This window comes from Nilaparvata lugens, chromosome 4, assembly GCF_014356525.2.
Source record: "Nilaparvata lugens isolate BPH chromosome 4, ASM1435652v1, whole genome shotgun sequence".
NCBI classification, from domain to species: Eukaryota; Metazoa; Arthropoda; class Insecta; order Hemiptera; family Delphacidae; genus Nilaparvata; species Nilaparvata lugens.
This window is the reverse complement of record NC_052507.1, coordinates 54332667-54346356: the sequence shown is the minus strand read 5'-3', so window position 1 is coordinate 54346356 and position 13690 is coordinate 54332667. Positions and strand designations below refer to the sequence as shown.

At 32.8% G+C, this 13690-nt stretch overlaps 1 protein-coding gene and 1 non-coding gene across 3 annotated transcripts in view; both read right to left on the bottom strand.

Moving 5' to 3' along the window:
- The window catches only part of LOC111056302 (leishmanolysin-like peptidase), a 199720-nt gene that overhangs the window by 40904 nt on the left and 145126 nt on the right, over positions 1-13690 (bottom strand). For both annotated transcript variants that reach the window (XM_039425862.1, XM_039425863.1), the window contains exon 2: positions 5310-5410. In XM_039425862.1, coding sequence (XP_039281796.1) covers positions 5310-5410 — 101 coding nt within the window. The remainder of the gene's footprint in view (positions 1-5309; positions 5411-13690) is intronic.
- Positions 1920-2001, bottom strand: Trnas-uga. The gene has a single exon. It is a non-coding gene; the product is annotated as a tRNA-Ser (tRNA).

Here is a 13690-nt window from a genome sequence, read left to right as displayed (position 1 = left end):
TCGACCACACCCCACACCAACAAACAATACATCACATCAATAAGCAAGATTGTGGTCAATTAATCTAATTCAATTTCAAGAATCGTGCTCTGAACGTGGATATGAATTTGGACAGATATGAGGATAAATAAGGTAAAAGGTGAAGGCTATTGTTCGAAAGTAAACTGCTGAGATTCACTCCCAACTCTCAGCATTGCTCAGATATAACAACAATGCTTCCCATTGAACGAGCCAATGCTGACAGTTTGTAGTGAATCTCTCTAAAGAGTGCATGCTATTTACTAGAGACTACAGGTTATCCCCAAGGTTGGACAATTCAAGTATCAGTTGCCTCTTCCAACTTCTTATTATAATAGGACTTGATACTGTGCTGTGTACTTTATAACCCATCATTCTTGGCAATCTCTTATTATAATTTAATAAAATTTACCGTGTATCTGTATAGTAATTGAATCATTGTTATACTAAAGTTATCATGAGACAGATAACAAACCAATGTAAATAAAATGCTGACTTAAAAACGTGAGTCTCACTGCAGTGAGTTATGCGATGAATGGAAAAGTCTGAACAATTAGTGAACATGATTAAGTACTTTTGTTCCAATTATTGAGTTACACTTCAATAAGCAAAACAACTGAACTGGAAACCAGCTGATTTATCCAAATAAATGGAGGAATCTCAAAAAAAAAATCCTCGAGAAGGCGTTAATGATGACACACCGTTTTTGGCCATTCATCTCTTTCTACTTTCACTGCAGCAAAAAAGGGGTGAAACTGAAGAAGATAACAAAAAACCAGATGAAAAAGGGAAACAAAAACAAGAGGAGATGAGAAGGAGAAGGAGGGGAACATTACATGCAAGTAGTAAGAGAGAGGAGAAAAAAATTAATCATGTCAAGAGATAGAATGTAGAAACCTTTGCTACAAGGTTTCCAAAGTTTGACTGTAAAACAAAAGGATGACTTTGGGACTATGGATCAAAAAAATTAGAGGACGAAGAGGAAGAAGAAATCCTTTGACATAAAAATTAAAAAACACGAGTGAGATACTAGAGAAGTATCCTTCATATTTCCAAAATAATGGAAAACTCTCTGAGTAATAATGCTTATTACATTCAAATGAAAAATAATTTGATACTAATTATTTCTTTCGGAGCTTGTTGATAGAATTCTTTTCTCTCCGAATGTTTCAGAGACTTCATTTGATTTAAACAGAAATGTTGATGGATTTCCAAAATTATTTTCCTATTTGTTACCTTGGAACAAAATATCTTCTTCAATCTAGCAGATTAGAATCAAGATCATGTACTAATGAGATAATATAATAATTTCAGAATAATATATTTTTGTCAAGTTCTTGTACTCATGAACTTAACAAAAATATATTATTCTCCAACTCGGCTATATAAGATAACTTTCAATACTAATTTTAGGTTTCATTTTCATTTAAAATTTGATGATTAGGGTTATTCAGTATTATTATAGAGTAAGCTTATATAAAAAAAAGCATATATTTTCTCTATGTGATCCATCATTCCAGAAAATGAAGGACAGTGACAACTTATTAATTTTCAATAGTTTAATAAGATATATTCCTTATGGAAAAAAATCTAATCAAACAATAACATATTTTAAGCAGAAAACAAATTTTCTGGCTTTAAAAATTAGAAATTGGATCTCATAATTGATAAAAATCATAAACTCATCTTGAAATCAGAAAATCTGAATTAACATAAATAACATTGATTAATAATTTTTTTAGAGCAGAAAACAAATTTCAAGCTAACAATAAATAACGTAAATCGAGTGTTATGATAGAAATAAATGGTGAACACATATTGGAATAGAATATCAAACACTAAAAAATATCCGATATTTTTTTTAGAGCAGAAAACTAAAATTTAGATCGTCAAAAAAATGACGCTGCGGACAGGATTCGAACCTGTGCGGGTAGAACCCATTGGATTTCAAGTCCAACTCCTTAACCACTCGGACACCGCAGCTTGATGATAACGGAAGTGGCTCATCAGATCATAGCAGCGCGGTGTCATCTTCAAACAGGTTTCATCAAATTCAACACAGACCACAATGTACCGAAGTACTATTAGTATAATGAATTCTAGTTTCTTGGCACTCATTCTAGGTATAAATTGACACATATACATTAAAAAAAGTCAAAGAATATACAAGACAAGGAAAAATAAGGCATTATGGAAAATAAGGAACCAACATATTGTTCCTTGCTCCGTGGTAAAAGTCAAGGTTTTTTGGTTGGGCATTACATGAATGGTTTACAATGCAATATTTCAATAGAATAAATAATTACCTATTATTTTTAAAATTTAAAAATGTTTTATTCTTCATTATTTTTTAATTAAACTCAAGAATGAATATCATATAATTCATAATATATAGCATTCAATGGAAAAAGATTGAAAATGAATGAATAAATGGTTGAAAAATAAATGGATGAATTGATGAATGATCGGAGGATGGGATGGATTAATGAGTGGATGTAAAAATGAATAAATGATTGATATAGGCCTACTTAAAATGATATACCGGTAGCCTAATGTCTGAATGATTATAAAGATGTCGAAGAGTGTTGAATTATTTCATTATGGTATTATTTTGTTCCATTGGTTTTCTAGGAAAATTGTGGATACATAAGTTAACAGCCGAATGTACTAGTAGTAGTACGGTATGTTATTGGAGTTATTCATTGACTGCTACTCCTCTTCGACATTTCAAACAATATCTCTATAATAACAATAAAATCCAGACATATAAGGGCAATGCTCTTTCAGAGCCTGAAATGCGTGATTTTTCACATCAAGGTAAACTGCCTCTTTGAGATTGGAGCCCCCTGCTAAGAGCGTCTTGTAAGCTAAATTGCTCGTAAAAAATTAACAAGCCAACAGAATTCTGGAAGGATAACTATTACTATAACATTACAACATAACTTGTAGAATTAATAGGCAAAAAGTACATGTCAAGATAAAAATGCATTTACTTCATTATCAATATGGGAAAAATTAATTATCTAAGAAGGAGACAAATTGAAAAGACAGCAAGAGAAATAGAAGGAAGTGAAATGAAAAAGAAGGGCACAATAACCCCACGTGGCTCTTTCCGGCAATGGATCAAAATCTTCTCCTTTTTCTTCTATCACTCCTCCAAACTTTTCTTCTTATTTTGCTTCTTAATCTTTTTCTGCTTTTTTTTCTTCTTCTTCTCTTTCTCATCATCCTCCCCCTCTCCATCACCTTATTTTTCTTCTTGTTATTCTACTGAACATTCGTCTCCACCTCCTCCTCTTCCTTATCCTCAAAACATAACATTCCTCTTCTCTAACTCCTCCGCTGCCGCAACCTATTCACCATTAACATATTCTCCTTCTATCCTTTTTCCTCATTTTTTTCTTAATCTTTTTCATCATCTTCTTCTACTTATTTTTCTTCTTCTTCTTCTTCTTCTTCCTTTTTTCTTCTCATTTCTCTTCTTCTCCTCCTCCTTCTACTGAAGATTCTCCTCATCTTCATCTTCCTTCAGTAAATTTTGATCTCTCTCTACTTTTCATCCCTGTTCCAAAGTTTTCTTTTCACAATTCTAATTAAATGCTGTACAGTCTACACTACTGCTGAATTACTCGAATAATAATGTATTTTCTGATTTGAAAATTGAAATAGCCAGCGGGAGTAGAAGACAAGTGAAGATTTAATGACTTTTTGCTGGTAGGGGTCTCTATTCTTCAAGGGTATGATAATAGATTGTCATCAGATATTAGATGAAAGTTAAAGTGGAAAATGGTGGAGAAATAAAGTGGAAACGGGAGAAGAAACGTGGAAGGACTTATAAGATGACAAAGAAGAAGAAGAGAAGGAGGAAGAGGAGGAGGAGAAGGAAGAAGAAGAAGAAGAATCAGAAGGAGACGACGAAGAAGAAGAAGAAGAAAAAAGTTAGGAAGATAAAGAGAATTGAGAAGTATATAAGAGCGGTAGGAAAAGTCAAAAGAGGAAGAGTATTTGAAAGGACATAGAGAATAATTAAGTGGATGCTGGAGAAGACAAAATATCTTTACAAAAGATGGCAATCCTTTTCCTCAGAAGTAATTAAACTGGCTTTAAATTCAAAAGGATGGGCTTATATTTCAGACAGTGCCTTGCAGAATACTAAAAGAATATACCTTTATGTGTAGATAATATTACACCTACATACATACCATTCTGCATGTACAGTAATAATAGTAGTCATTAAAGGGAAATGCATTGTGTGTATTGTGAATACTTATTCCTGTATTATTTTTGTTATACTGGGTCTTCCATCAACTGCAAAATTACATACCAGATAGACTGCAATTTAATCAACTGCCTCAGTCATACAGTCAACAGTCAAATAGTCACAGAATACGTAGAGGAGTAATATAACTGATCAGCAGTTGAGTTTCATACTTCAATTGGTTTCAAAAATATTCAGGCATTCTGGGACTTTTTGGACTACCGGTAGCCTATATCACATATCACTAAATTATCATACATACATTCAATAATAACATTCTTGCAGTGGGTATTATATCTTGAATAGAATATATTGGAGAAATATAATGGTGAATATTAAAAACTAATTTATTTTCTGATTTGTATTTTGGATGAATCTACGAATTTCAGCATGATTTTCGACATTTGTATCATGGATATTATTGGATTCTGGAACGAATATAGTATCTTACGTCACATGGACGGGAAGGGGCCTTTTGCAGGCGAGAATGATGTTTCTAGTCGAGGCGTTACCCAAGACTAGTATTTTATTCGAGCACTGCAAAAGACTTTCACGTCCAAGTAACGTACACTATTTGTTATCCTAATAATCTAAAGAAGAATAATTGAGAAATAGAAAACATTACCTGATTGTGCTGGAGTTACTACATGTATTCTAAAAACATAACATACCCATAACCATCTTCAGCGCTCCAGGTGAAAGTTTTATCAACTTCCACAAAATTCCTGATACCGGATTTGTAAACTAGGTTATTTTTATAGAATGCATGTAGTAACTTCAGCACAAGCAGGTAATATTTTCTATTTCCCAATTATTCTTCTTTAGATTATTATGACAGAAAATAGTGTACGTTTCTTGGATGTGAATGTCTCTTGCAGGGCTCCAATGAAATTCTAGTCTCGGCTAACGCCTCGACTAGAAACATCAGTCTTGCCCTGAAAAAGGGCCCTTCCCGTCCACGTGACGTAAAATACTATAATGCTATTAACGGAATATAATGATTTATTGTACTGTGATATGTTAGTTGACTCACCTATACATGCTATCATCATAGTACAATAGCATTCTTAGAGGTTGATCTGCATTTCTTTTCATTATCACATGGTGAGGTTCTAGCTGGACACCATGTAAAACCTGCAACACAAAATTGATATTAAATACTTCTCCAACATAAATTTAACTTTTTAACAATATAATCGAGATCGCACATCTTAAAAATAATTCTGTGCATCACTGAGATTTCCAACACCTCTAATATGATATTAATATAAACTGATTTGTATTTTAGATTAATAAAGAGGCAAAATTGGATTGAATTTTACAAATCAGAGGTATATAATCTTCCCTTATTCAAATAAGGCACTAAGACAGACATAGTAAATGAGACCTTCAGGTCTCAACAGTGTATAAGAATATAAAATAACCACAGTAACACGAATATAATAATGTTATCAGTACTGAGATATGAAACATGGAGGTACAACTCACGACCTTTCAGTATATACTGTAAATATGTAAATATTCGAGCCCTAATTGTTCGATCAACCATAAATCAAATAATGAAACAGTGATATTTCACAAACAATTAAAATCATATCAAATTGAGCTTCCCGTATATTATTTAGAGCAGTTCTCTATTTGAATCAGAAGCCTCATAAATATTCATAACTCTCATAAATAATTTTCCAATTCATCTGTTTTAATTTGATATTTGCTTTCAGATAAATAATTCACGCTGTTCAATCTCACATATCTAAACCGGCTCCTCCCATACAATTTTATCTTCTATTTGTTATCCATTTATTCTATTGTAATTTATTACATTACTGTGTCACAGCAAACGTGATATAGTGGTGCACGAGTTCTTATATTTTCTCTACAATACATTGAATATATTTGAAAATATTTTATTCTATTTATTAATATTCTATTACAACCCTGTGATTTTAGAAAATATTATATTTTGGTAAACTTTGTTTAATTGCAATACATCCATTTTTTCATTCAATCTTATCTTGTGCAATCTATTCCTTTAGTAAGATTTACTAATGATTCGCTTCCAACTTTCAGCATTTGTTTAATAAGCATTGATTTTTGAAGAATGCTAACAGTTGAGATGGATTTCACTATATATTATATCACGATATTCATACCACCTATCTTACTTAATGATTTATCAGTTTTTGATCGTTTATTCGACAATAAATCTTACCATCTTCCAAAAAGTCGACTTCTTAGAAATAGTAAACCTAACCCATATATCTTGTACATTTCTATGGTGAACTTACTACGAAGAAGTTCAGAACATGTGCTATACATTATGTATATACTTTATAAGTTCACGATACACACATATAGTGACCATGCTGTTTGCAATATAATACTCTTCCTTTTCTGAAGCCTAGTGCCCTTGCTCTGAATTTACACAACCACTAAAATGATAGATCGATTTCGTTCCGCTACATCTTACATTTCACTCTATTCTTTACTCTTTCTCACATTCTTCTTTTTCTTCTTCTCCTTCTTCTTCTTCTTCTTTTACCCTCTTTTCCACTTTCTTCCAATTTTATATATTTTTTCAGAACATTTATCATTTTCTTGAATCCATTATAAATTTTTGTGTTGACAATTTCTGAACCATTTCTATATCCTATGAAGAGTGGAAATTTGTATGAACATATCTAGATGGTATTCGTGCTTTTTTTGCTTCTTCCTCACAATCACTATCCTTTTATCTCCTTCCAGTTAGTTCACTTCTGCTCCTTTTTTTCTCTCCTCATCCTGTTCATAGGGACTCTCCACGAATTATTTTATATCTTTCATCTCCATCCTCTTCTTCCTCTAACACATAATTCACATTATTCCTCTTCAACATTACACTACTAACTACCAAATACATATTTCACGCCTCAATGAACATGACAAATATAAAATACCTACTAAGTAAACTGATCAAGGAGAAAGGTATGTATCGTATTTTTTATATTCCTCTCTCGAGATTTTGATATATATAGCATTAATCATTATGCTATCACGATTCATATGCTCTTTTCAGATTTTTAAAAGATTCATCCTTCTGAAAGCGTACGGCTTTTCTTCTCTTTTTATCCTTGCTCTTATTCCATTTCTTTTCCTCCTCCTCATTCAAAGTGTTTGAATGTATAAGAGGGGTTTCTACTCCTCCTGCTCCTCCACTCATTTATCGTCTAGTCATTTTCCTTCTACTTTCTTATCTTCTATTTTTACTTCTTCCAGATACCTGAAACATCTTCTTGACATTTGAATTAATAGCCGGCAACAGGCAACAACTCTACTATTTGTGTGCTAAATCTGGATTGATTGGCGTTTATTTTCTGTTCCATTTTTTTGCAGTCGTTGTTGTTTCAATCGGATCGGCTCGATTGATTTTCGATTGTCGAAAAAGCGAAAGTCTCTTGTCAAATCGCGAGTGAAATATTTGATGGGAAAAGTATCGGCTGGTGATTTATTTACTGAGCGTTTTCATTGCTAGGAAACATTAAAATATTGGATTATTTCTTCTGATGAGAGAAATATCGGACGATTTCTATCACGTTTTCATCAAGTTACCAGCAAATGAAATATTATTTCTGAAACTTCGTTGTTCCAACAATCGAATTCATACAGAGGAATGTTAGATGACTTTCAAACTGTTCACTTTCTGTGTTTTAGTGCTGAAGTTGATATTGTGATAAAGACTTGTTTTCACAACCACTTATTTATTTTTGATTCTTGAGTATGGCATAAGTAGTGCATAAAACTAGTCGTGTTTGATGAATGATAACAAGTGTACTAGTGATTCTCTATAATATTGAAAATACTTCAACTTATTGAAATAATATACTTTCTAACAGTCATTTATTTGATGCTCCACTGCAAGATTTTGTTTACTCTTTATTGATTCATCTCAGCTGTGGTCCATGAATGCTCCGACAACAATGTTCGTGTCTTGTCTGACTAATCACAGCCTCACACCTTATTTGTTCAACCAACTACCAATCACATGGATTCATATACAGTATATCACCACTCCTTGTTAAAGATTTAAGCTTTCTGGATATTGATATCTATGTAACAAGCCATCTAGTTTCTCGCATTTCCAATACATGGAAAATAATGATAATTGTTTATGCAAACAACTCTTAGTCCAGGCGCTGGCTTACATTGAGCATACATGAGAGAGGCAGAGAATTTTACGATCATAGATGCGGCGGTGGGAGGGGGATAAGTAGCACTGCTACGCTGCGGCGCGGTCCTCCCCCATGATTAATGCGCGTAATGGCCTGTCTATCGCATCGCTCCTACTAGTCTATGCATTCAAATTATGTATTTCAGGAACGCTATCTTATGTATTTTCGGTCGCTGAACACGATTTTTCAACTCTCAAGCCTTAATAATTGATAATTCTCATCATAATATACTAATTATGGTCAAAATTACAAACTTCATCTCATTATCATTATTTATGATTACATTGTAATGATAAACCATCCTGTTAGGAATCCTATATGTGTTTCTCAATCGATAAAAAACTGATATTCCATTAAGAGAAAATAATAATTATCCGATTTAGTTCAATGATCACTTTGGAATTGCGAAAGTCAAGTAATGGAGTAAGTTAAACAAATAATATAGGCTACCCAATATAGAGCACCGTGTAACAGGAGTAAAATATTTTCTCAATATAAATTTACAGTTGAAACACAAATAATACCAATTACTCCCATGTGATATGACTAAATATTTGATTACAAAGGAAATACAACTCTAAAGCTGAGTTTACACCAAAGTTATTAAGGAGATGTTAATATAACTTAATCTTTATAGATTCTATTAGATTGAACATAACTTATCATACATATGATAGACATATGTGTTTGCCAAGTTCCGTTCAATCTAATACAATCTATAAATATTAAGTTATTAACATTTTGTTAATAACTTTGGTGTAAACGCAGCTTTATCAACTGATTTCTGTAACTTATATCTACTCATGTGGCTGATTTTGACTGATTGTCTTGGGGTGGTACTTGAATGAAAGTGGAATGAGAGATATCTTTGTTGAATTTGAAATATTTGGAGAGAATACTGTTGGAAATCTATTGAGGGGAGATCAGTATAATTAAGGTGTGAGAGCAAGCAATCAATTCAATGAAACAACTACAAGGACTCATGAACGGTTCAAATATGAGAGATTGTCAAAGTATATTTGAAAGAAGTCAGGAGCTATTTGTAGAGTTTTTTTAGAATCAAAATCAATGACTACTTGAAATATTTATGACTGATTATTGTAACATAGTTTAAATTATCTTAAATTGTATTCATGCTCATAAGGATGGACTCTGGTATTGCACGTAGAAACTGTTCGAGAAAAGATCCCATAATTTTTTCATTCAATCACAAAAACTATGTTATAAAGTCTGTGTCATATCTAGAAAATATAAAAAAAATACCCATAGAAGTGAAAAATAATTTCCAATAAGGAAACATTAACTCTATACAGTCAATACATTGACTCTCTGTCAAATGAAACCTTGAAAATTTAATAAATGTGACAACCGATCATGCTTTAGAGCATTGATGCTCATTAGATAATCCAAAACTGAGTGATTGGAATAGCTAGTTCTTCAAAGGCTTTCCTAAAATGGCTGCTACTACATAAATAAATCTTCCATCAAAGATATTCTGTTCAAGTATGTTGACATCATTATGGATATCACTGGAGTTTGTGAAGAAAGTCATCTAATGAAGTAAAACAAGAATAATGAGAGATGAGAATGATTTCCAGAAGCATAATCTTCTCAAGAGAACTTAACATTTTTCTTCAAGACTCTGATGGACAACAGAATCTGCATAATGTTATCAATGGTTTGGAAGCAAGTGAAGAAGTGTGTGATTCTCTTTTGAACGTATAGAAAGAAATAGTTATTCGGTCTCCAACGATTTTTATCTGAACATAGTTGTGGCAAATTGTAAAAGTGTATTCTCACCTATAAAAATAAACAGAGTTCTTTCATTCTCCACGATGCAATCAAACAAAAATCCTAGTCTTAGTTAATTCTAGAACAAGAAGATCTGATCTCTGTATTTTTACTAGGTAGCTGTTTAAAGATAATTCAGCATTGAAGTTTTAGTGCAGCATGCATTTCTACAATAGCCGCAATCTCTGTCAACATCTGATGGATATTTAAAAAAAAACTCTTAATCTCACTTGGCCTATGAAATTGTAAGTGAAACTAGTTGTGGATTTGACTAAATCCCTAAATATCGTTGACAAATTCGCATAATGATGACATGGCTCTCCTGAATTCAACTCCTACTTCACTTTTCAAAACTTCAATACGCTGCAAGATTATGGAAACTTTGTGATGAGAAGAGTTATGAAAATTCTCAATAAAGATGGAGTGATACAGGTGGACATAGCTTTTCATGTCTATGGTCTAAAATCAAACAAAGGTAGTGAACATATTAGAAGCAGCAGAGTAAAAGAATCACTCCAATAATATGCTCTCCAAACCATCGAGACTTGATTTCTAAATCTGTGGCAGAGATTTATTAATGTGATATGCAAGAATCTATAAAGGAATTATCCATACGTTAGCTACGTGCAGGAATACATACATTCATTCATTCATTTGTGGATAAAATTACAAATCATATAAATATGTTTGGGAAAGAATAGCAGGCATGGCCCATAACTATTCGAATCCCAAATTTTGATACTGAATAACTTGTTACCATTTCAAAACAGTCTGAACGGGAATACCATAATGGATGAATCAATCAAAAGTTAGTGAAATATTATTATAATAATACTGTTGGAAATAATATGAATGAATATTTAAATTTTCATTTCATTTTGATTTGACACATATCTATTATTATATTGGATATAATTTCTCAAAAGTCCACGACAAACTGAAGATTCACGAAAGATTAACATTTTCATACTGAACATAATCATTATGATAATGAATGAATGATGAATTCCATTTCCACCATGAAGAACTAAGAAATTCCACAAATATTTCTTGGAAACTAACTGACCACTATCAAGTAAGCGTGGCCAGTGTGCAATTAATAATATAATTTAGCCTGCAGCGCATCACAATAAATTAATTTGAAATAAAAGCAATAGAACATAAACATATATAAATATTAACTTTATTCTATCCTAATATATTTCTTGAAACCCAAGTTTCGTTTATTTCAAACAGTCATTTCTTAGTTTCCTTGCAGAATGAGATGAAGTTTGTAATTTTGAACATAATTAGTATATTATGATGAGAATTATCAATTATTAAGGCTTGAGAGTTGAAAAATCGTGTTCAGCGACCGAAAATACATAAGATAGCGTTCCTGAAATACATAATTTGAATGCATAGACTAGTAGGAGCGATGCGATAGACAGGCCATTACGCGCATTAATCATGGGGGAGGACCGCGCCGCAGCGTAGCAGTGCTACTTATCCACCTCCCACCGCCGCATCTATGATCGTAACCCCCAAACTATATATATCATTGGATTCAGCAAGAAATGGCCTACAACGTTTATTGGGAGCCTTTTCCTCTAAGTCGGCTAATTACTTGAATATTCGAGAAATAACAAAAAGTCCATAATAAAAAAATACATTTTTCGAGATATTTTATTTTTTTACGGAAAAACTATGCGGTTTATCGCAAAAAAGTATAGGACCACATTGAAAGCCAGTTATGTGTACATAATATTGAGAAAAAATTAAAAGCTGTACTTTGAATAGTAACTGCAGGACAGGCGATTTTATAAACGCGCGTTTTTTACAACTTACCCCCCTCCCCCCCAAGCTGTCGACCACCCTGGGACGTGACGACATCGAGTTTCATATACACTAAACACCCCCTAACAATAATCCGAAGTCAAATTCTCTGCCTCTCTCATGTATGCTCAATGTAAGCCAGCGCCTGGACTATCTTGTTTTATTCATACAACTATAACTTGAATTACAACAGGAAAAGCCTAAACAATTGATTGTTTATTTTATGGTTACAGTCTCTAAAAGTTTGATTTCATCCTCTCACAGTTATTTGATAACAATTCAGAGTCAACACAGAGGATGGTTTGGAAGGCCGCTCAAGAAAATATATCAATCTCCTTATTTCTCCAATGTTCAATATTTTATAGCATGAGATTTTCTTATATATTTTACACATAAAACTATTTTTGACCTTCTATTGTGAATGCTATAACTATAATAATAAATATGAATAATCTCCTAAGTTGCAGCCTTTAATAGCAGAAACGTAGACACCTCTTCATTGAAATAGTGAACAATCCCGATCACATTTTTGAAGCCATTAACTAAAATGTTCGAAGCGAAGATGTTACCTTGACATTTCCTCGTATCACATAATGTATTCAAGTTCATGAATATCTTCATATGTGGAATAATATTTTTATATGAATGGAATGTTAGTATTCAATTGATGTGATGTTGATTGTTATATGAATATGTTTCGATGATAATAAGCAAAGCATAAAGTCTTCGAAATCGTTTAAGTTCTCTGTGCAATGAGCCAACTGGATTGACTGATCTTTTCAGAAATATTTTATACGGACTTTCAACAGTAGGAAATAGTTCTAACTTGAAAATGATCCACTCCCCATAATTTTCCATTTACAATAATGATTACATTTTTCCATGTACTATTTTTCGGTTGATCTAATTCTCAATCATCTAATACAATAATCATGTACGTCATAATGGAATGAATATTGATAAGCTAAGACTCTCAATGTATTTCTGCTCTGCTGGACAGAAAGACAATACCGATGACTCTTATTGGAGTACTTACACATTTTTTTAAATATGTGAACACTCCCATAAAAGCGATTGCAATTCTTTTCCCGTCCAACAGAGCATATACTCGTATTAATTGGAAAGCAGGGATATAGATTTTAGAATTCGTGGTGCAACTCTGCATTCTCAAAAAGGATACAATATTTGAGGAAGATGAAAGTGACGAACATCGCTAATACTGATACATCCAGTTATAGCCATCATTCAGATGTGAGAATGAGTTCTCATTAAACAGAGATTGTAAATACAAATCACATAAGACTGGATTCAACCTAAGGGTTGTATATATAGCGTATGAACACGGTTCAAACCTTGATTCAAGCCAAGGCTGAAGTAGACCTCTTCGCTAGAGCGAGTCGTGACTAAGTGCAGACTCGATAACGCAGACAAATCAACTCAATCTCAACAAATGGAGCTCTTCACATACAGAGTAAGTGGAGCATGGATGCCTCTAATGCATCTTTATTTGATGTGGGACTCGATTGGATCTAATGAAGGGCTCCCGTGAAGGACTACTATGCTCTTAGCTACCTCGCTGAGAAGTGAGAAGCCAGATCTG